General features: G+C 40.4%; 1 protein-coding gene across 3 annotated transcripts in view; it reads left to right on the forward strand.

The window, feature by feature from the left end:
- Positions 1-22,772, forward strand: part of Cep120 (centrosomal protein 120) — a 61,448-nt gene extending 38,676 nt beyond the window's left edge. For all 3 annotated transcript variants that reach the window (XM_057788621.1, XM_057788620.1, XM_057788619.1), the window contains exons 18-21: positions 507-629; positions 7,142-7,240; positions 19,721-19,866; positions 21,096-22,772. In XM_057788621.1, the coding sequence (XP_057644604.1) occupies positions 507-629; positions 7,142-7,240; positions 19,721-19,866; positions 21,096-21,333 (606 nt within the window). In that variant the 3' untranslated portion in view covers positions 21,334-22,772. The remainder of the gene's footprint in view (positions 1-506; positions 630-7,141; positions 7,241-19,720; positions 19,867-21,095) is intronic.
- The last annotated feature ends 717 nt before the right edge of the window (positions 22,773-23,489 follow it).

The raw sequence follows: 23,489 nt of genomic DNA on the forward strand, positions 1-23,489 counted from the left end.
TTGGAAGACTGAGTTAGGTGGAAACTTGTCATTGCGGGGGCGCAGCTTCTTCTGATGACAGGTATTTTGTAGCTTACAGAGCCACCATGCTCAGCCTGACGGGCATCTTTCTGCCCTCAGCTAAGTACTTAATTAAGCCGCCACTCCCTGCCCCCTTCTCCAACTTACAGAGAATTGGGAGATTTCATCAGAGCTAGTTCTGCAGAATGAGAAGCCTCTGCTCCTGATTACCCTCAGGTCTTTGGCGTTCCTTCAGGTGTTTAGCCCCTTGATCCTTAATTTTTTTACCTTAAATTTTTTTTAAAGCTTTCTGTTAATTTGTTGGATTCTTAAGTAGTGACCATTTTCTTTTTCCTCCTTTTATGAGTTTTGCAAATGTTCTACCGTAACATGTTTTAGAATAATAATAACACTGTTAATCAGGTTGTACAGTGTCAAGATTTGCTTATGATTGCTTCCAAACAGCTACATATAATGGTGCTAATATACTTTCTCCGTACATACAGCTTAATGATGCTGAAAATAAGTACAAGATTTTGGAAAAAGAGTTCCATCAGTTCAAGGATCAACAAAGCAACAAACCAGAAATACGGCTGCAGTCAGAAATAAATCTCCTCACCTTGGAAAAGGTACCTGTGTCAACTCTTGCCTGCGTAACTAGCTCCAGTGACCAACTTAAGAAGTCACTGGTGATCTGTGTGTATACACTATGCTGCCCTCTTCAGGGAATGCAAGGTGTGTGACATGGGTTGAGTTGGTGGTGCTTGCATGAATAGAATGTTGAGTTGTGAACAGAACTGACTACTGTAGGGATAAAGGAATTCAAAAACTCTCAGGGCTGGGCAGTGATGGCTCACTCCTTTAATCCCAGCCCTTTGGGAGACAGAGACAGGTGATCTCAGCGAGTTCGAGGCTGGTCTGATCTACATAGAGAGTTCCAGAACAGCCAGGGCTACATAGAGAAATGTCTCAAAAAAAAAAAAAAAAAAAAAAAAAAACCTGTCAAAGGTGAAAGAACCATATCCAAAATGTGAGTCGGTGTGTTTAGAGGCTCAGTCCAGCCAGTGTCCTGTCCCAGTCTATTCAGCTGCCCCTGATGTTGGTATGTTTAGGGTCTGATCTCTAGTGCTGAACTTCAGTGTCGTGGTCTTTGTGACTGCTCTGTGTCTATGCTTTCTGGCTTCGATGTCCTGCAAAGGACCATTCACATAGAGCAGATACATTCCCACGCCTTTAGCTTAGAAGGAAGAACATTCATCCTACTTTGTTCTCTGTGGTTCAGATGTAGTCGTGCCTGCTGTCCCCCGTAAACAGAATGTGCAGTGGCTAGGCTTTACCAAGTATGGATTCAGAACACCAGGATGACACAGTGGAAGAAGGTGCCTGATCACCTGAGTTCAAGCTCGAGGAGGGACAGAAATGACTATTGCAAGCTTTCCTTTGGCTTCTGCATGCGGGTACTGGTATTCATGCATGCACATATACACTATTTTACCAGATTGAGCGTTAATGTATATACATACACACGCATGCCTGAGTGTATACCGTGAATGTGCAGGTACCCACTGAAGTCAGAGAGGGTATCTTATCCCGTAGAGCTGGAGTCACAGGTGCTAGGAACTGAATTTAGGTCCTCTGGAAGAGCCGCAAGAGCTCTTAACTACTGAGCCATCTCTCCAGCTCCATAAAATATTTTTTAAAAGAGTGTGAATATCCAACAGCCATCCAAAGGTGGGCATATGCATTAAGATCTGAGAAGAGGAGGAAGCAGCAATGCAGAGAGCTGTGAGAAGTTGTCCAGGCAGCTCCTTCAGAGGCGCTAAGGCGAGAACTCTCTAGAACTCAGACGGCCAGCCTAGAGTGTAGCGTGTACCAGGTAGGTTTAAAACACTGGCTGCTAAAGCCATGAAGGGAGTTAGGTTTCGTTCTAAGTCATGCATAATGGCAGTCACCATCTTGGATACATAACCGCAAGACTGTCTCACATTCTGGCCCAGCTACTTAGCTGTGCCACAGTGGATAGCTTCTCCTATTTATTTCATATTTTTAAACATGGTAATAAAATGAGCAAAGTGCTTAGCATAGAACCTGGGCATTTTCTACTTATTTAAAATCTGTCTTTTAACATTGCTGTCACTTTTTTATGTTTTATGACAAGTTTAAAATGATGAGGGCCGGAGTGCAAGCAAAGGGTGCATGGGCCGTGAAAGGGTAGAAAGCTAACTTTTCCTTTTAGCTTGACTTTCATCGTAGTTTTTTTCTTGTGGTTGATAATTGAGTGAAAATTGACTTGGTGGTGAAAGAGTGAAGCCCTCAGCGAGGCTGCATGGCTTCCAAGTGGCCGTTTGTACTGCAGAGCAATGGGCGGAGATGGAGCCTATGACTGGGCAGATGCTGGAATGGCTTCCTTAAGTGGCTTTGTGTTTATTTGTGAATTAAGTAGAAGAAATGATTTTATTTAAAATGAAAAAAAAGTGTAAATCATACTTTCAAAACATAAAAGTAAACGATGGGATAATATTATTCAAGGGTTTTAATTAGAAGAGTAAGGAATCTTTTACATTTCGAAAAGAAATCCAACTAGTGTTTAAGAGGATATGAACAGGCTTGATGTGGTGGTGCACGCTAGTCCCAACACCCAGGAGGCAGAGGCAGGGGAATCTCTTGAGAGTCCAAGGCCAGCCTGATCTACAGAGTGAGTTTCAGGACAGCCAGAGACCTTTTGTTTTGTTTTAAAGAAGAGGAACCTATGACCTGCTTCTTTGGAGAAAGACCTGAATACAGTGACCTACTCAAAAGTTTTGTCCTGTGTGCCTTTGAGGAGCAGTTCTAAATGGCTTACTCTCGCAGCCCTTCCAGACGTTTCTGGAAAAAAAATTATTTCTTATCCACAGTTAAAGTGTTATTAATTAGATAACTGTTGCTTGAAAAATAAAACTAGAAGTTTATTAGAATATTTATTCATTTAAAATATAAGCTTCCAGGTAGACAAGAGTCATTAACCATTAAGTATTAAGAGTACCAGGAGTGGATTGGGAGAAGTGGTGCCCTGAGCTGTCTCTGTTAGAGCAAAGCTGCTTCCAGCGTGCTGCAAGTGTATACAGTAAAACAACTTCTTAGCCTTTCTGGAAATTCCTTGTAAGTCTTTTGGGAACCAGAAGAGGGCAGCGTCTTATTCTGAAATAGTAACAGATAAAAGCATAAAAATGCCAGCCAGGGAATCTGTCCCAACTGACTTACCAGTGTCTGAGGAAAAGCTTATTATTAATCTTTTCTTTTTCTTTCTTTTTAAAGACAGAATCACTGTTATAGCTGTGGCTGGCCTTGAACTCATAGAGATCTGCCTGCCTTTGCCCTATTAATGCTGGATTAAAGGTGTGTGACACCATGCCTGCCTAACTGTTCTTACCATAGCATATCCATTTTCATCGATAGAGTCTAAAATTAACACAAAGATAGAGTTTTACCAAATAATTCATGATTCCTTTTATTATTACAAAAGTAAGTAGTTCTGTGATTTTTTTTTTTTTTCAGTTTCCTTTTCTTGTGGTGTGTGTGATGTGTGAGGGCAGGCACTTGAATGCTGTGGGGTGTGTGTGGATGGCAGAGCACAACTTCTGGGAGTTGGTTCCTCCTTCACTGTGGGCGCTGTTGGTCTCAGCGTCAGGTTTGTGCTGCAAGCATTTCTGCCCTCAGAGCCGCCTCACGGCACCCACACCCCACCCACCTTTTTCATTGTTTTGAGGCTGAGTCTTATACTTTACCTCAAGATGGTCTACTAGCCTAGACTGACCCCAAACTTGGAGTGGTCGTCCTGGCTGCTGAAAGTACATATGCAAGCCATTGTACCCAAGTTTGTGAGTTTTCTTTCACTAGAAAGAAAATACTCTTTGCATAGTTTGTAAATTATTGGGGCTTTAAAAACTAAAATATGGAAAGTGTATATTTTAGTAGGGCATATAGAGCTTGAAAGATCAACATATTAAAAAAAAAGTCAGCATTTTTAATCCTGCTAAAATTTGTGTAGTACTGAAGAACACTGTGGTATCCTGTGTGTCACCACTCTTAGAGCCAATAGGAGAGGTAGAAGAGACAGAAAGCATATTTTGCATTGGGTTCTTTACCTTTCATCACAGTGCGTGGTTTCAGAGATGACTCAGAGTCATAAATGGCCATGACTGGTCTAACCCAAAGGAAACCGTTTTGTGTTTCATACGTAATAGATTTCAAGACAGCCTCACATAGAGGTGAAATCTGAGATGAACATTAAGATTTAGGAAAGCAGAAGAAAAGAAAAAAGGATTGGCAGGCCAGGAAGCTGGGTGAGGAGGGTCGTAGGGCACAGGGGCACAAACACGGCTGGATTGTCTGTGAGAAGTCCTGAAGGTAGGTTAAGCAGGAAGTACAGAAATTATACTCTGGATCCTAGGCGAATAGCTGCCGATAGCAGTTTGCAGACTTGCAGGCATATTTAAACCGGGGTGGTACAAGAGAAACCCTGCTATAGTCAGAGTGAGGAGAGCTTGGGCTGCACAATTCGCAACAGAAGTAGAAAAGGGAAACCTGAAAGTGCTCCTTGTGAGCAGTTAGACACCTGGGAATGGGCTACAGATAGAAGGAATGCTGTGCCTCTGCGAGGGGATTTGTCTTCTGCAGTCTGGGTTGACTTGGGACCTGAGCTATCTCATTTTGGGGGTACTTAGCTTATGGTGTGTCACTTCAGTCTTGGAACAGTGAAACCCTAAGTAAAGGTACAGGTACAAGCCAGGGATGGTAGTGCACACCTGTAGTGCCAGCACCGTTAGTGCAAGAGGTCAAGAATTCAAGGTCAGTTGATGCCACATGGCAAGACCCTGCCTCAAAAAAAAAAAAAAAAAAAAAAGACTTCCAGAAACCACTAACAGTAAGGGCTTTTAATTGACTTCTGAATACCCTGAAATTATATTATATTATCCTTCTAAAAATACGTGTTCTAAAAATGAGATAGGTATTTCCCTAACCACACGCACCTCAACACTGTGGCTACCTAACCTGAACAAAGGCAGCATAAACAGACATGTTAACTTGGAAGCGGGGAATCCCGCTGGGTCCCACCCCTAAACAAAGAACAGTAGGCACCAAAAGACTAATAAGAAAGGGAGAGATCGCTTTTCCCAGGGATGGTCCCCCAGATTGGTTATCCAATACAAAGTGGTCAGCCCTAGACATATACATACAAGCAACATCAAATGGATTTATCTGGTTGTTTTCTACATTTATGCATGCATACGTGCATATAAACAGTAAAAGGAAAGAGCTCATGAAGATGAGAGGGAGTAGAGAGGATATGGGGACAGTTAGAGGGAGGAGAGGGAAATATAAACCTAAAATTTTTGGCTGTATATATTATTCTAGCAATTGGGTCCATATAATTCTTTAGAGTCACAAGCACTTTTTTAGATTTTTATTATATATACAGGGTTCTTCCTGCATGTATCCTGCAGTACAAAAGAGGACACCAGATCTTATTACAGATGGTTATGAGCCACCATGTGGTTGCTGGGAATTGAACTCAGGACCTCTGGAAGAACAGCCAGTGTTCTTTACCTCTGAGCCATCTCTCCAGCCCCCAAGCACTATATTCTTTAAAAAAATATTAGGGATTATTGATAGGAATGAATTTGTGCCCCAGATGTGCCAGTAAGATTTTAGGAATAAAAATACTATATGCAGAATGACATATGTGTTTTAAATTAGTATACATAACTATAAAATTATGAATTTTTTAATATTTATGCAAAACTGGTAGAACTGCTTAGTTTTTACTGTTGGAGCAGATCCATTAGGCCTCATCCTTGGTTTGGTCCAGGATGCAGACCTTGTCCAGGCCCATGTGCATGCTCTCAGAGACTGTCTCTGCTCCTCTGAGGTACAGCTTGTTGTTAAATTACCAAGTGAAGTGTATGAATCACGGGCATAAGTGGAGGGATTATCTCCAGTAATCTCAGCAATATCATTCAGCTCAAGATGCTTGAGTCTGTTGGGAAATGTCAACACATCTGAATCCAGGCACTAGGGATTTGTAAAACAGAAAGACCTCCAGTCCTAGTGGTCATATATAACTGCAGAGAATGTTCTGGTCTTTTGTGACGGCGACTTGGCAGTCTGCTTTTCCTGTCATTTTATTTCGCTCTGAATTTTCCAACATTAGAATTTTTATAGTGTCTTCATTTTTGTTTTTCTCATAAAACATCAGGAGTTGTATGTATGGGAAAAACTAAACTTGATTTTTAAAAAGCCAGCTAGTTCAGAGTAACAATATTTTACTGTAATTCAAGCAGATTATTACATTATCACTTAATAGTAAAACTGTCTGCTGGCTGCATGAATTTGTTTGGTGCATGGTTTTTAGCACTGAGTGAGTACATTCCAGAACATAGCCAAGTTGGCTTTAGTTCATGCATAACAGATTGCCTGCTGCAAACATAAATAACCAGATTTTTAATTGAATCACTTTAGTGTTTTTCTTTATATATTTCAGGAAAGATAGAAAATAAAAGTGAGATGTGTGTTATTAAGGAACATTATTTTTCTTCCTCTTGGGTTTATTTTAACATTCTTAAAATATTTTTACATTTTTGACTTTGCATCTCTTAGTAATTTGCTTTCTGATAAAACACTGCACAGTTTCCAGTGTTTTGTGATTTTGCCAAAAGTTAAGAAAGTATCTCAGCTCTTCTTATTACAAGACAGAATCCCACCTAATCATAGGCCTTCAAAAAGGAAGATCAGCCTTCTGAGATCAGAGCACAGGCCGAAGAGGAATGTTAGCAGTCAGAGCTGTCTTTTGTTAAAAATAAATGTATTTTCACTCTGTCTAATATACACATTTAAATACATTTATAGTAACTGTCTGGAGGTTAAGACTAATTCAGTTCTTTTTAGTCTAGCCTGCAAGGCAATAAAAATAATACTATATTTTAAACAAGAAAATGTTCATGTGCCATAATATTTATAGTAAATTATATAACAGCTTTAGACTATGTCATATGTCATGCTGTATAAACTCTTTTCTTAAGCCCGACTCTTTGTATATATTATCTTTCAGTGATTGCACACAGTGGTATAGTGTTTCACTTGATATGATTTTAATCACTGTTAGGTTGAACTTGAAAGAAAGTTGGAATCTGCAACCAAGTCTAAACTGCATTACAAGCAGCAGTGGGGACGAGCTTTGAAAGAACTTGCCAGACTCAAGCAGGTATGTGGTTGAGAGCAGACTCTGTCTTCTCCTCGCTACTTTGTAAGTTTCATGTTTGACATTATGTGTTAGAAGTCTGCTGTGGCCTCTCCAGTGCTGCGGTTGAAGATCAGGGCTGTTTGGGTTTGTCTTTTAATGTGTTATATGCACAATCCTCTTTTCACAATTAAAAGCTGAAGCTTTCTTATTCTTAGTTGTCAGCTGTCTTGTTGGAAATAAGCAACTTAATTTCACTTGGAAGCAACTGATTTCCCTTAGAACTCATTCTCATTAGACTTCACTGAAAGGGACACTTTGGGGATAAACTAAATTTGCCATTTCTTAACATTTAAGAGCATATTTTAAAATGATTTTCGTAGGAAGACACAATTATTCAACTATGATAGCTGTCATTGGGAAATTTTGCATAATTTTAGGTTTAAAAGACTTAATAATTTTCTGAAAATCCGTGTTGGCATTTTCCCTTCTTAGACAAGAAAGTTATTTTCATGAGAAATGTATCTTAATTTGAGCTATAGTTTTTTCAAATGATTAAGATCCATGAGCATATGAATGAGCTTACTTTGAATATAATTAATTGAACCTATTAAAAGATCATGAATAGTTAATTTACTCCAACTTTAAAAAATGTATCAGCTTTATTTCTGAATAAACCTGGTATATAATGTCTTCTGGATTTATAGATTTAGTATGTTTTCATAAAATTACATCAAATACTATTCAATATCTTTGTTGTTTTATGCTAACGCTTATGATCTTTTTATAGGGTACTACCAGACTTTATGGGAATTAAAGAGTACTAGACCATATGCCAGTGTAGCTTATCGCTGTGTTCAGATTGTATGCATTATAGGTAGATATCAAAGTATTAGATAGTACACAGAGTGGATTTACTCAAGTTGTGTGTCTTTTATTTGAAATTGTTTGGACCAGGAATATTTTGGATTTCAGAATTTTTTTCCTATTTTATAATATTTGCATATGTGTAATGAGATGTCTTGGATATATACCCAAGTGTAAACTCAATCTGTTTGTGTTTCAGTTCTACAGTAATTATATAGCCAAAGGGTAATTTTTTTCCTTTTTATAGTGTTATGCCTGTGTAGTGCCATCATCATGAACACTAGAGCTCAAAAATTTTGGATTTTAGAGCTTTTTACATTTTGCATTTCAAATTAGCAATATATTATTTTAGTGCTGGCACTCTAGCATGGACATTTTGCACAGTAATAAGGTCTTCCTAAATCAAGACACCATGCTCAGTGTATGTACATAAGTAAGACATGGGCCTCACCCTTAGGGAGCTGAGAATTTGGTAATAAGGAAGAAACAGTTGTAACCATTGCCTGAGCACCACATAGAAGAGAAAATTGTTTATTGTGACTTAGGACGGTGTCTGGTGTCAGAAGGGTAGAGTTCACATGGAGATGAGTCATTAGGATATTAATAGCAAAACTGGTTGTGACATAGCAAAGTAGTAGTCACTATAATGACTGCAGTGGTTACTGCAAAGAATCACGAAGTGAGAAAGCCTTTTAAAACATAGAGGAGAACCCAATTTACAGGGCATCTCTGGTAAGGACGCTTGGAGCTTTAATTGTAGTGATAGAAATGTAACAAGATCATTCATGAAAGATGATGCCAAGGGCTCATAGATTCTGGAAAGGTTTTCCGGTTTGGGAAATACAATTAAAGAAGCTGATTGGAGCTAAGTATGCAGTGTATACCTGTAATCCTAGCATTCTGGGGGTGGAGGCAGGAGGATTGCCATGAGTGTGAGGCTAGTCTGGATTATGTAATGAGTTCCAGGTCAGCCAGGGTATCATAACAAGACTCTTTCTTAATTGGAGCAGAGGAAGGACATAAGATTTGCAAACATGAGTGGGCATTTTAGTTTTTTAGATTTAGAAATATGTAAGTAGCCAAAAATACACATTTTTTTTTTTTTAAAAAATCTGAACTCAAGTGAGGGAGTCCTTGATTAGGGAGCAACCTGATGATGGGACGGTGGTTTGTTTGTTTTTTTTTTTTTACCTGAGGGCATAGTACTACCCTGTACCAAATAAATCTCATATTGTTTTATTTTCATTTTAATTCTAAAATCCCTGGGTAGCTGATCATATTCCCATTTTACAGATGAAGAAATGAGGCTTACTGTTGTCATGTAGGCTCACGGAGATACAATATGGGAAAACTAAGAATGAAGTCCAAACTCTTTTGTTACAGTTTCAGTGCAGAGTTGACAAGGTTTTCCACAAAGCACCAAAGCAGAAGAAATGAGTTGGCACCTCCTAATAGAAATAAAGGGTGTGATTGTCTGCTAGCGAGAGCAGTTGGGATGAAAACTATCTTTGAGGAAGAAGCAGCTAGCCTTATAAGTCATGATACCAAGATACTTAAGTGGCATTTAAATGTAGGGAGGAGGCCTTCTGGAACAGGGAGCATGGAGTTGATGAGAGTAGCAAAAGTAACATGCTACTTCTGAAAGGGCCTCTCCCTAAGCTGCCCCAGGTTGGCGTTGAGTTTACAGTGCTGCCGCCTCAGCCTCCCAAGTCGTTGAGATTATGGGTATTAAGCCACCACATCAGGCTGAAGTAGGTTTTTGTTTTGTTTTTGTTTTTCAAGACAGGGTTTTTCTGTGTAGCATTGGCTGTCCTGGAACTAGCTCTTGTAGACCAGGCTGACCTCAAAGTCAGAGATCCACCTGCCTCCCAAGTGCTGGCATCGACAGTGTATGTTAACTGAAGTTGTTTTAAAAATATAAGTTATCCTTTAACATCTAAATGCCTGACTCTTCAATATTCCAGTGTAAAAGGAATGAAGTAGCTCCTTTTAAAAGGCTATTGAATATGTGAGCAGTCATAGCTAGTCCAAGTTCAGGTGGGATTATGAGAGACCCTGTCCCAAAAGTAAAAGGGTGGAGGAGGGTGGTTGGCTCCATTGGTCTGTGCTTGCTTGCCAAGCAAGCATGAGGACCTGAGCTTTAACACCAGCATTCCTCTGAAAAGGGCCAGGTGCTGCAGGGTGCCTGTTTGCCCAGCCCTGGAGATGCTCACAGAGGAAAGTCTCAGTGCTTCTGGCCAGCTAGTCTAGCCAAATTGGCATGCTCCAGGTTCACTTTGAGAGTCTCTATCCCAAAGAAAAAAGATGGAGAATGATTGAGGAAGACACAGATGTCAACCTCTGGCCTCCACAAGCCTACATGGAAACACGCCCTAAAAAAGGAACAAAAACGAAGCCAAAGATTATGAAATCTTCCCACCCCCAAAATTCCTCTTTGCTAATCCTGCATCCTCACATTTTGGTATCTTCTAGATCTTCACATATACTCTATTTTCTATTTATTCTTTCTTCCTGTGTATTTCCACTTTGTCTTAAAAAATTTGGCAAAAGCCGGGCGGTGGTGGCGCACGCCTTTAATCCCAGCACTTGGGAGGCACAGAGGCAGGCGGATCTCTGGGAGTTCGAGGCCAGCCTGGTCTACAGAGCTAGTTCCGGGACAGGCTCCAAAGCTACAGAGAAACCCTGTCTTGAAAAAAACCAAAAAAAAAAAAAAAAAAAAAAAGGCAAAATTTTTTGTTTCTAATACTAGAGGATATCACATTCAGTTTCTTTCTCTTGAGTTGCTGTAAATTTATTAAGAGAGAAAGCTATTGAATTTCTCCAAAACTTAGTCCATTAAAGAAACTGAAAGCTATCACCTTGAGGTGGGGAGAGGGCACAGGAGGTAAACACACCTGCCCTACTTGTGAGGACCTGAGTTCACATTCTCAGCACCCATATAAAAAGTGGCATGGCATGTGTACCAGGAACCCAGCTTTGGTGGGAGGAGAGAAGTCCCTCCTGGGAGCTTGCTGGTCAGCAGTCCTTAATCAAAACAGTGAATTCTACAGGTTCAGCGAGATACCCTGTCTCATCATATAAGGGAAAGAACACCAGAGGAAGAGAGTCGGTGCCCTGCTCTGCCCTCCACATGTGCGTGCACAGGCATGGGTATCTACTCACATGTATGCATCTCATACACACACGGCAGATACATACACAATAAATATTAATTTAAAAATAGCAGTCCCTGAGTGAGTGCAGTGTGTCTAGTACTTTCTTATTTTAGACTAATTTTATCCCTTATCCTATAAACTTTCTGCTTTAGAAACAATATTATAAACAACTTTTGAGGTCACTAGGAACCTCTGATGTTTTGCAGACCATACTAGGATGCAGTAATTTAAGGAAAGCAATAGCTCTTGGGGTCTTCATAGTGAATTATGTGATGCCATTAACTGGTTTTGGGAGATTAAAATTAATAACTTCATTAAATTGGCACATTTCATATGTGTGAAAATTACTTCTAATTTTTTCCATAAAACTCTTTTATTAAAAACACATTTATTTTGTGTTGAATATAAAATTGGAAGTGTCTCTCTGCTTTTGTTCAGAGAATTGTTTGTGCAGCTTTTTTGTTTAAATTGGATTAGTACCATGTTAATTTTACATTGCCTCTGGTGAATAGCCACGAGGCTGTAATCCCTGCCAGTAATGTGTCATATCAAATCCCTCTGGAGGGCCACAAAAAACATTCGTGTAGTACGGATTAGACGGTGAAAGCCATATCTTAGATTGTTAATAAATGTTAATGACAAAATCCAGCTGGTAAGGCTTGGAAATAAGATCTAATGCTTGGTGCCCATTGCCAGAACAATGTTTAAAGAGACATTTCCATTACTCAGAAGTGACCTAGTATAGTCAATTTGTGAATTAAAAAATTGTAGTCCTCCAGTTGTTTAGAAGAAAGCTTTCCTTCTCATTCTCAGCCTCAATCCAAGTTGTAAGTTTTCTAAAGGTTTTTTGTTTGTTTGTTTCTTAGTAATTGATGGCGGCAGCTGTAATAAATATGACATGAAATGAGACCCTATTTAAAAACAAGAAAATGATACTCTTTTATTCTGGGTTTGGGACATTAGGAGTACTTGTTTGATTTGCAGAGGCAATTTAGTTTCTTTTTTCTCTTTGTGGAAATATGCTGTAGAGCTGTTTTTAAACTGGTACCTAAGTAAATGCTTGAATAGTAGCAAATACCTAAGATTGTCTGCACCGGTCTTCATATTCTAAATGTCAATCTGTAAGTAGAATAAAGGCTGCTGTTGTTTAAAAATTAGTGAATCATTATTATGAAATATGAATTAGTCATAAAAATAGAACATTTTCACTATGTTACATATTTAAAACTCTTGTATGTTTGTTCCCAGGACAGGAAACAGAGCTAAGACTTTATTTAGTAGCACGTGGGTCCCTTACCATATTTGTGCACAGTAGATATGTTTAGAACTAAGCCAATATATTTAGTTAAAGCAACGCAGACTTCATCGGCTGACATCAGCACTATCTTGTCCAGCCTCCTGCGTATCCACTCGGAGTAATTAATTTGATTAATTTATAAGTAATTTAGCCAAGGATGGGGATGTAAATCTTTGTTTAAGAAAACAGTTGGAGGTCCAAGTCTTGGTTAAAAACTGTGTCTTGAAACCATCCAGGCCCTCCTACTGACTTGTCAGCTCTGGGTTATTTTCAGAAAACTTGACTTGAGCTCCTTAGTTTAGTTGTGCGTTTTTCCCACAGACTTGGATGGTATGTGTGAGTGGGAGAGTAAGTAGTGGCCACTTTGTAGCCGCTGTTTAGTCTAGTGTATGCGTGTTTACATCTCCTTTCTGGATTTATAGGCAGGCAGGGCAAAATAAAGATTATACTCACTTGATTGAGGAGCCTTTAACCCGGAGCACCTGGCAGTGGGAAGCGTTTGCCCTGGCCCTTGTTTTTGCAGTTTTTGCAGGCATATGTAATTATTAACAGTATGGCATGCTTGCTTTAAAATTCAAGGCATTTCAAAGATTTTTGGTATGTTTTAGAATAAAAATGTTTCAAGTTGGGTGGTGGTGTTAAGAAGTTCATTTTATGAACAACTTCAGGAGCCTGAAGTTAAATAGTAAACTTCTGGGTTTTTTTTTTTTTTTTTTCTCCTTTTAGTCATCCTTTTTCTTGTTATGCAGATTTTGTCAATTATAGTGGTACATATGTGTCATCCAAGCGTTCTGGAGGCGGAGGCAATAGAATCAATCAGCACAAGTGCCAGGCTAGACAGGACTCTAGTGAGACTACGCAGTGAGAACGCTGGCTCAGACAAGTGTAGATGCCACACTCGGTAATGTAGAAGTGAAGATCAACAACGCTCTCACCTCCTCCCCACTGGAGAGAATCATTTGCTGTGTGTCTGCCCATGTCATTTTCTATTCTTAAAATAACTTCTCTAACATGCGTTTATGCTTGCACCTGCCAAAGCTCAGGTCACACGTAAGTACGTCTGCCTTGATTGTTCTCCACTTCATTTCTATTGAAACAGGGTGTCTCAGTGACCTTGGGGCTCACTAGCTGGCTAGCCCGGCTATTGGTGAACCCCTGGGATCCTCCTATCTCCAGCTTCCCAGCATGTGGCACAGCGCCATGCCTGGCATTTAATGTAGAGGATGGTAGTGCCAGTGCGCACACTCTGGCTTGGCATCAGCACTTTCCAGACCAAGCTGCTCTTTTAGGTTGTGCCTTCCTTAGCTGTGCCTTCCTGCTTTCTTGTGAATACCATTACCCTGAATTTTAACATTTGTTATTAATCTTTATCACTTCAGCACGTAAAACATTTAAAAAATATATCCAGGTAAGCCTGGTGGCATAGAGCTGTAATCCCAACTCCTCGTGATGATGAGGCAGGAAGATGATTGCAAGACCAGCCTGGGCAAGTTAGTGAGGCCTTGCCACAGTGAGTGTAAGCAGGAGAGAGGAGGAGCAACATGGTCAACCCCTTCCGTCATCTCTGCATGGGCAGTGGGAATAAACTGCCTAGCCTGCTTCGGCTTCCATGTTTAATGCCTAGCAGTGAGCAATTTTGAAGTTCTAAAATCCTTTGTAAACAGCATTGTTTATCTTCATGAAATAGTTTCATGGAGTAGTCTTGGGAGGAGAAGGCACCACAGTTATGCAACTTCTATATGTAATCTTTAGTGAAACTGCTTTTTACAGGTTTCCATATGGAAAGCAGTCCCAAACAGTTCTCACACAAGTAACAGTTTTCAGGTAGAATTTCAGATACTAGAAGAATACATTCAGTTTTTCTAACTTAAACTTTACTAAACATTGCTCAGTTATTTCCTGAAGTGACTATGCCAGTTATGAATTTCCAGCAGTTGTACAGGGCTGCAGATGTGGCTTGGGAGAGCACTTGCCTAGTGTGTATGTGTAAGGCAAGCTCAAGCCCAGTACTGCAAAATCCAGCACACGATAGCACACGATAACTTCTCTTTACGCTGTTGTCGGTCCATGCCTGCTATAGATGTCTTTAGGTTTTCGGCTTGATAAAGTTGCAAAAGTATTACTCTGCTCCTACTCACTAATGACTTATTAGTGTCCTTTTTATATGTTTGTTGGCTACAGTAGTCCTCATCAGTGGAAAATCTGATTGTCACTTGTTTGATAAAAATGTGTCAAGTAATCTAGGCTTTGGAGTCATCAGATAAGAAGTTTAAAATACAATTACTGTGCTCTAGGAAATAGGTGACATAATGGAGAAATTAGACATTCTTAAAAAAAGTTTTGTAAGTGAAATTGAGAACTAAACAAGAATTAAGAGCAGATTATTAACATAACAGAAACAGGCTATGGGAATTAGAAGATAGGTTAATACAAGTATAGAAACTGAGAAAGGGAAACTAGTGATTACAGCTAAGAAAGCATAAAGTGCAGGGTAAGGACTAGGGAAATGTCTTCATGTGTAAGCATTTGATTTTATATACATACATACGTATATATATATATGTGTGTGTGTGTGTGTGTGTCCTCCCCTCCTATATCTAAGATCTATAAATGCTACACAGCATGAATGTATAGGAAGCCATACCTACAAGCATCATACTAAAACTGCCCAAAAGCAAATCAGCTTGTTGAAGGCTGTCCTAAGGCGCCGGTAGGTAGGAGCACACGTCCACCGAGCAAGGGTAAGGGCAGCAGGTGCCTTTTTTTTGTTTGTTTTGTTTTTTTAAATAACAGCTCTGGATGTCCTGGAACTTGCTTGATAGACCAGGCTGGCCTTGAACTCACAGAGATTGTAGTTTTAGAATGTGCCCTGCTTACAGGGATACTGAGCTGGAAACTTTAGTAAAATTCAATAACATGAAACATTTCTTAAGTAATTTACTTTTAATTATCCATTTTAAATTCAAGACCATGGTGAGATTAGAAAATATTTGAACCCCAAAATAATAAAAATGCAACACAATAAAATGCAGTATATCAGAGCCTAGAGAGAAATTTAACCGTAGCTGGGTTACAAAATAAGAGTCTGGTTTTTGGACAGAACTAGGGAGGTAGCTCATTCAGTAAAGTACCTTCCATGCTGACAACCTTGTGTTTCAACACCATCACCCGTATAGAAAGCCTGGTGGCATGTGCTTGTAATCCAGCACTGGGCAGGCAGAGATAGGCAGGTCTTTGTCCCACACCGACCAGATAGATCTGCCTACCAGTGAGTCCCAAGTCTCAGTATCAGCTCAAAATACAAGGTTCCTGGACCACACCCCAGGTCTGCCTCTGCATGTAAGCACCGTGCACTGCCACATACAAAGTTGTTTCTTTGAGAGGAAGTCTTAGAAAAGTGAGGCTCCCTATCAGTAGCAGAATGTTATAAAAGAGTGAGGACCCCAGATCCTGCCAGCATATGAAGAGATTAGGATGCTATGAGCAAGTGCAAGTGGATTTGATAAACTATCTACAAAAATGACTCAAGAATTAAAAATAATTGTATAGTTGTTAGACAAATTGTAATGGGTAATACAGAAAAAATACTTGATTCAAACATTCCAATTTAATGACCAGTGTAAGAATAACTCTAACCCCATTAAAAAACAAAAAAACAAGAACTTTTTTATAAGAGACCATAGCACAGTAACCATGGTCCTAGTCTTCAAGTTAATCTGTATAGATTTAGAAATTACAGAAGCAAAACCAACCAGTTAGTCTCAAATAGATGCTGAACCTGGAACACACCCTGGACTGCGTACTAAACACAGAGGTTATTCACTACTTAACAATACATGAGGTCATGGTGGTGCATGCCTTTAGTCTTGGCACTCTGAAGTCAGAGTCAGGCAGATCTCTGAGTTCAAGGCCAGTCAGGTCTACATAGGGAGTTCCAGTACAGCCAGGACTATGTAGAGACTCTGTCTTTAAAAGTACAAAACAATCCAGGAGGTTTAGTTATAAGATCGTGTTGTAAGGAGGCCACTTGTTGGTTCCCACCTCCTCAGCCCCGAAATAATCACACAAAAACTATTATTTAAAACACTGCTTGGGCCGGGCGGTAGTGGCGCACGCCTTTAATCCCAGCACTTGGGAGGCAGAGGCAGGTGAATCTCTGTGAGTTCGAGACCAGCCTGGTCTGGTCTACAAGAGCTAGTTCCAGGACAGGCTCCAAAGCCACAGAGAAACCCTGTCTCGAAAAACCAAAAAAAAAAAAAAAAAAAAAAAAAAAACACTGCTTGGCCCATGAGATCTATCTTCTTATTGGCTAATTTAATTTAGCCCATTTCTAGTAATCTATGTATTGCCATGGGTAAAGTTAGGATATCTGTGTCTGGTGGGCCTACATGACTTCTCTCTTACTCCTTTCTCCCAGCATTCAGTTTGGTTTTCCCCCGTCTAGCTAAGTTCTGCCCTGCTATAGGTCCAAAGCAACCTTTATTAACCAGTGGTATTCACAGCATACAGAGGGGAATCCCACATCAAGACTTCATGAGTAGTTGTAGAAACAATCCAGGGGGTACAGTCATAAGACCGCATGAGTAGTTGTAGAAAATCCTCTACGGAAAACGGCAATCTTAATTTCCCTTTCCAGTTTGTAGTGCTCTTCTCCTCCTCTCTCGTCAGTACATACTAGGTAAGGCACACACCAGCCCTTCTATATCCCTAGCTCTCTTTCTTACAACACTGGAACACTTCTAACATGCTCTCAGTAGAAAATGGAGTTCTGAAGGGGTGTGGGGACTCAAATTATTAAAGAAGCTTTTTGTAGATTTAATGCGAACATTTATTTTTAATTTAGGAAATGACCCTTTGTTCTTAGTTTACTACATATTATCGTGAATGTTGTGGACTCTTTCTACAGCTACTCATGTGGTCTTACGACCGTACCCCTGGATTCTTTCTACAACTACTCATGCTGTCTTACGACCGTACCCCTGGATTCTTTCTGCAACTACTCATGCGGTCTTAAATTTTGAAGACTGCCAAAGGTCTAACTTAGCCTGACAGAGGCTAAGGATGGACTTTTGTCAGATACTGGAGTCGAGTATTGTGTTAATGCATGGGTAGGAAGTGTGTCAGTTCAGTGCATCTACAGACATCCTCACACATGGGCAGGGGACCCCGTCAACACTGTCCGTGCCCTCACACATGGGGCAGGGGATCATTCCAACACTGTCCTTAAGTTCTATTTAGGGAAAAAAACAAGTCTCAACTCATACTGTACCTAAAGCCGGTTGTGTACATATTGATTAAATGATGCTTTCAGAAGGTACTGTAAAAGAATATCTCCAGGCTGGAGAGATGGCTCAGTGGTTAGGAGCACTTGCTGCTCTTCCAGAGGACCAAGCTTAGTTCCTAGCACCTATCCCAGGTGTCTCATAGCAGCCTGTAATTCTAGCTTCAGGAGATCCAACACGTTGGCCTGTCCTCCATGGACACCTGCACTCATGTATAGTATGCACCCACACCCACACCCACAAATAAGTGGATGTGAAAATATCTTTAAGACCGACACAAGTTGAAGAGCGAAGAAAGAGAAGGCCTGCCAGGAAGGAATTGAGGGAACCATGTGGGTTATGTTGAGATGAAAGACTTCTGTTCATCCCAAAACACCATTGAAGGGTGAAAAGGCAAAATAGAGTACTGGGAAATCTTTGAAATATAACACCAATAAGATAAACAGCTATAGGTTTTAGTTAGAACTTTATAGATAAGCATATCCAAATGCCATTAAAATATGTTGAAACTCTTTGAAAAAAATGCAAAATAAAATCAGGACAAACCACTAAAAGAACTGTTAAAAAGAAGAAAAAAAGATCACTAAGTGTTGGTCAAAAATACATGGCCCAGGAACTCTCCCACTGGCTATTGAGTAATGGACCACCTTGTCCACAGTTGGGCAATATTTCCTAATCCTGCATTGGTTGTGTTTTCTGACCCAGATATAGAGGTGAAATGCATCGTCATCTTAACATTGTCCGTATTTAGACTATAAAATTGGAAGTGGATAAACTGTGTATTAGTTGAGTAAAGATTGTGCATTACTGTGAGTGATGAGCTGCATAGGGCAGTACAAATGACTCTCGCATCAGTGTTAAGTGAAAGAAGCCCAACACAGTAATCTGGACTTCATAATCCTACACAGAACTCAGAACGATCAGCACTTACTTATGGTGTTAGAGCTAGTTTGGAAACTATTAGTGACTGGAGGGGGTGTGTCATGGGGAAGGGCAGACTCAGGAATTGTGGTAACCCTTTATGTGTGTAATTCACATTGTAACAATTCAGCAAAATATCCCTTGCATTTAGTCAGTTTTCCATTTGCTATAATCAGAAATTAATTTAGTTAGAAAAAAATGAACTGGGCATGGCAGCACACACTTTTAATCTCAGTGCTCAGAAGGCAGAGGCAGGTGTATTTCTTGAGGTTCAGGTCAGCCAGAGCTACATAATAATATCCTTTCTCAAAACAACAATAAGACACACACATGAAGGATGCCATGTTGACCCTACTGTCTGTGTGAAAGAATAGCACTCGTCTATAGAGAAATAAGTGGGTAGACTTAGAAGCTCCATATTACATTGTACAGGCTCTTATTGCAGCAATCTTACGGTAGATTCTCCCTTATAAATCGTGGACTATCTTCATCCTATAGAGTATTACATTCCTTTCATTGTTAATTTTTTAAATGCAATTAAGGTCTATCATTTGATCCCAGTTTTGTTTGAAAAAAGAATATGAGCTTAGATTTTCATATGAGCCTGGAGAAAAGAAAATTGTTAACCAAACTTCTTGGGTTTAATGATCAGAGACTGTTGCCAAAGTTCTGAAGACACAGTGGTGCATAGGCGCGGATCCTAGATGCTCACAGATGCAGGTCCTTCTGCAGTCTGTTGTGCTGACAAGCAGCTGCTCCTTCCTCACAGTCTTAGACACTATAACTGTTCAGCAAATCCCCATCCTCGTTGGCCATGCTTTATGATGTCAAAAAGAGAGACGGATAGAAAGATTATCAGGAGAAAAGCGGGGCATTTCTAAGTATCATGTGACCCAGAATTGGCAGCATATCGTCCTATCCCGAGTCCAAATCATAGAAATGGGCGCATTCCCAGTGATACAAGCCAGCTTTTCTGTTTAAGAGGGAGCAAGAAAGTCAAATGGCTCGCCTTAAAAAGCAGCAAGAGGAGTTGGAGCAGATGCGGCTGCGTTACCTGGCTGCCGAGGAGAAAGAGATGGTGAAAAGTGAGCAACAGGAGCTGCTGGACATCCGGAACGAACTGAACAGGTACCCGTTGTCACTAACATGGGTCTGGTGTGACAGCTTTTCAGTTTGGTCTTCCTGAGTTAAGGAGGGCACTGAACAAATACACACATGCACGTGTTTGTGTTGATGTGATATAAAGCATGTTTAAAGAGTAAGATGCATTTTTGTATTATCTACAAATTTCATAGAAAAATATCAGTCCTCATTTACCAAAATATTGTTTCACACATAGCATAGCACTTTTTAAATTGTTTTGAAGGTTTGTGCCCCAAGATTGTTTGGCATAAGTAGTTATTTAATGAGTAAATTTAAAGAAAATGCTGTGTTCAGATAGCAAAGGTTGAGTTACAACTAAAGACACAGAGTAAAGGATTAAATGATGACGCATCTCAGTGATGGAGCGAGCACTAAGAACGCTTTACAAGACCAGCCGTGCAAACTCAGTAGTTGAGGTGAAAGCGAGAAGATAGACGAAGCACTGTGTATAGAGCATCACTGCAGCGGTCTAGGGCCAGGGAGGGCTCAGTGCGCTGCAGTGTGCACTGCCCTTCCAGGGGACCTGCGCTTGCTCCGAGCACCACATCAGATGGCTCACAACTACCTGTGACTCTAGCTCCAGCCGTCTGACACCTTCTGATGGCAACTGAACTCCTGTACACCCCACACTCAGACACAAATGTCACAAATAATTAAAAATAAATATTTTTAAATGAAGTAGATAGATGCATCTTAATTGGGAACAAAATATTCATTTTTATTTTCTGGATAAAATTGAAGATCATCATTTTCTTCTTTATACAGGTATATAACACTTCAATGGTTTTCATGGTGTCTGTGTTTGCCTTTTGTTTTGTTTAAGTGTCAGGAGCTGAACCAAGGGACTTAAATGACAGACAAGTGCTGTCCCAGTGACAGTGAGCTATGTCCCCTTGCTGTCCCCTTGCTTTTATGTTTGAACCCATCTTGCTGTATAGTCCAGGCTGACTGGAATTTGTGGTCTCCCTGGCAGATGCGGGGCTTTGGGCATGTTGCACTATGCCTTACGGTTTCTCTGCATTCTCAAGTACAAACACAACTGTGTTTTTATAAATCTATCACTTCTGCCCAGTCAAGTGGTAATTATTAGTTTTTGTTTTCTTCCTGAAAACACTAGTGAAACCTGTGAACTACCTTGCTTTTAAATAGTGCTATTAGGAAGGCTAAAATAGTTTTTTTGTCTGCTAGAGTGGTGTTTGTTCTTGACTCCTCAGGTTAAGGCAGCAAGAGCAGAAGCAGTACCAGGATTGCAGAGACATTGCAGGTGGGAAGCTGGGCAGCCCGCGGGGCTCCGCGCCAGATGATGCCTTGGATGACTATCTGACTCGGCTGATAGAAGAAAGGGACACTCTGATGAGAACCGGTGTGTATAACCACGAAGACCGGATAATCAGTGAACTGGACCGGCAGATCAGAGAGGTTTTGGCAAAAAGCATTGCCAGTAATTCATAACATTTGGGAAATCTTTGCAGGTACTCTAGGTCTGAATTTTAATTTTTTGTGAAATCCTCAAAAGCAAGGAAAATGACTATTTTGGAATGTTCTTTTTAATTTTTATAAGCTGAATTTTATATGTTACTGTATATAGTATTTATTTGATTTTACTTACGCTACCTCTCCTATGCTGACTTCATTTGTAATTGTATTTTACATGCTCACGTAAAATGACTTTTCAGTGTTCTTCAGTTTAAAATCTGTCGTCTGGCTATACAAACAGCTTTTCACAACTTGTTCTGGGAGAACTGACTGCAGTAATTTCCAGCTATATAATTTTTCATACTGAGCCAAAAGAGTATGTGTTGCACTTTAAAAATGCTGTGCCCTGCTCCCTTCAACTGTAGATATCTTCAAGTTGAAGCCAATTATAAATGTAGCCATTTTTTAAAATCATTTTATATGACCAGTCTTTTCCCCGTATTTGCAGTCTCAGGCAGAGAAGCTGTATGGCATATTGGGTGACAAATTAGGCATTTGTTTAAATGCAGTTCTTGCAGATTAAATCTAAGAACAATTGAATACCAGATTCCATCGTACTCTAAGAACACAGTGACAGCTGACCCGACCTCCCCGCAGGCTCCTGCTCACGACCGTGAGGTCGCCTTTGTTTCTCGCCGCGCTGTCGCAGCTTCAGAGATAGAGTGTGGGGCAGACACCTGAAGGCACTAGCTGAGAAGACAAGTGGAGCTGAGCTTATTTTTTATTCTTTGTACAGTCATTTTTCAAAGGCACCTGAGAGTAAGTTTATACAGAGCCATGTCCTGTAAGCCTCCAGAGTCCCTTTGTATCGTCTTCTCCAGAGCCACCTCTAGCCTCGTGGCGGCACTTAACCACTATCTCCACCTGACACTGAACAGGGCAATCAGCAAACTCCCCAGTTCAGGTCAGATCTTAAAATATATAAAGTTCAAAAATTCTGATTCCCAAATATAACAGATTTAAAACTAATTACCAGTAACTTCAACAAAAGCAAAGTAGGTTACATGGTAATGTTAAGTATATTTCTCGTTTGTGAAATTGAAACCCCTCTAGGCATCGTATGCTCCTTTTCTTTAACGAAGTCTTAGTCTTCTGAAAGCAACCCAGGGGTAAATAACAGAAGGGTGACTGGAAGCGAGGGTGATGAGACAGATAATCATAGCACGGATTTGAAATATGAATTATGGTTACATGTTCCTGATTTTTCCTGACACGTGAATGGAGCAAAAGTATTTTTTGTTTTAGAAGGTCCTGGTCAAACGCTGGCTCCTCCACCAGGATCTTAAGAAGCCTGGAGCTTTCCAAACACTAGAGGGTGCCTTAGAGTAAACAGAAAGGACTTGGCTAAAGTGTGTGTGCTTTGCCTTCTAGAAAGCCATCTCTGAGCCACTGTAATCTGACAAATAAAATCCTAACTGTGTGATCCTTGAGTTCTGTGGTCTCTGTTTCTAGACAGAGTGGGTACAGTGCTGGCTTCTTCCTGCACTTCCACTTTCCCAGGTACTTCCGCTGCACATTTGAAATGTCTTCACGTGAGGAGAGACCGAGAGGTACACATCCCATCCTGCAGCAGTGGCTGCGACACTGTCAGCAGGCTTCCCGCTTCCCTCGGGTCATTTGGTTAAGTAGTTGTTAGTGCGTGGGCATGACTGCACAGCCGAGGAGTATGTCTTTGCAAAGTCTGTAGCTGTGCACAGATGATACTGAGAGAGTGCTTTGCTCGGTGGAGCTAGCCCTGTGCCTGTATGCACTTTGAGAACTCCTTTACAGGGCTATCCCAGTGAAGCAGATACGGGTGTGTAGGGCGGTCTGAGCATGTTCTGGGGCTCTGTACAAATGGAGGAGGTGACGGTCATCTGACCAAACGATTTTCTCTACTGACTGGTCAGAGGAGTTCCCAGGTTGTTCCGGTATTATTGTGTGTGTGAAGACACCCGAGGCTAGACTGACCTGGTTACAGTATGGGAAGGACTCCCTCTCTCTAATAGCTGTATGTGGACTTTTAAATTGTGGTCTCACTACTGTTGCATCTGGCTTACCTCCCATGATTTTTTAAAGCTTTTGAAATTTAATAGTGTGTGTCTGCATGATGTGTGGAGAGTGGTATACTGCGCATGCTGGAGCACTGTGGG

Source organism: Chionomys nivalis, chromosome 14 (assembly GCF_950005125.1).
Source record: "Chionomys nivalis chromosome 14, mChiNiv1.1, whole genome shotgun sequence".
NCBI lineage: Eukaryota > Metazoa > Chordata > Mammalia > Rodentia > Cricetidae > Chionomys > Chionomys nivalis.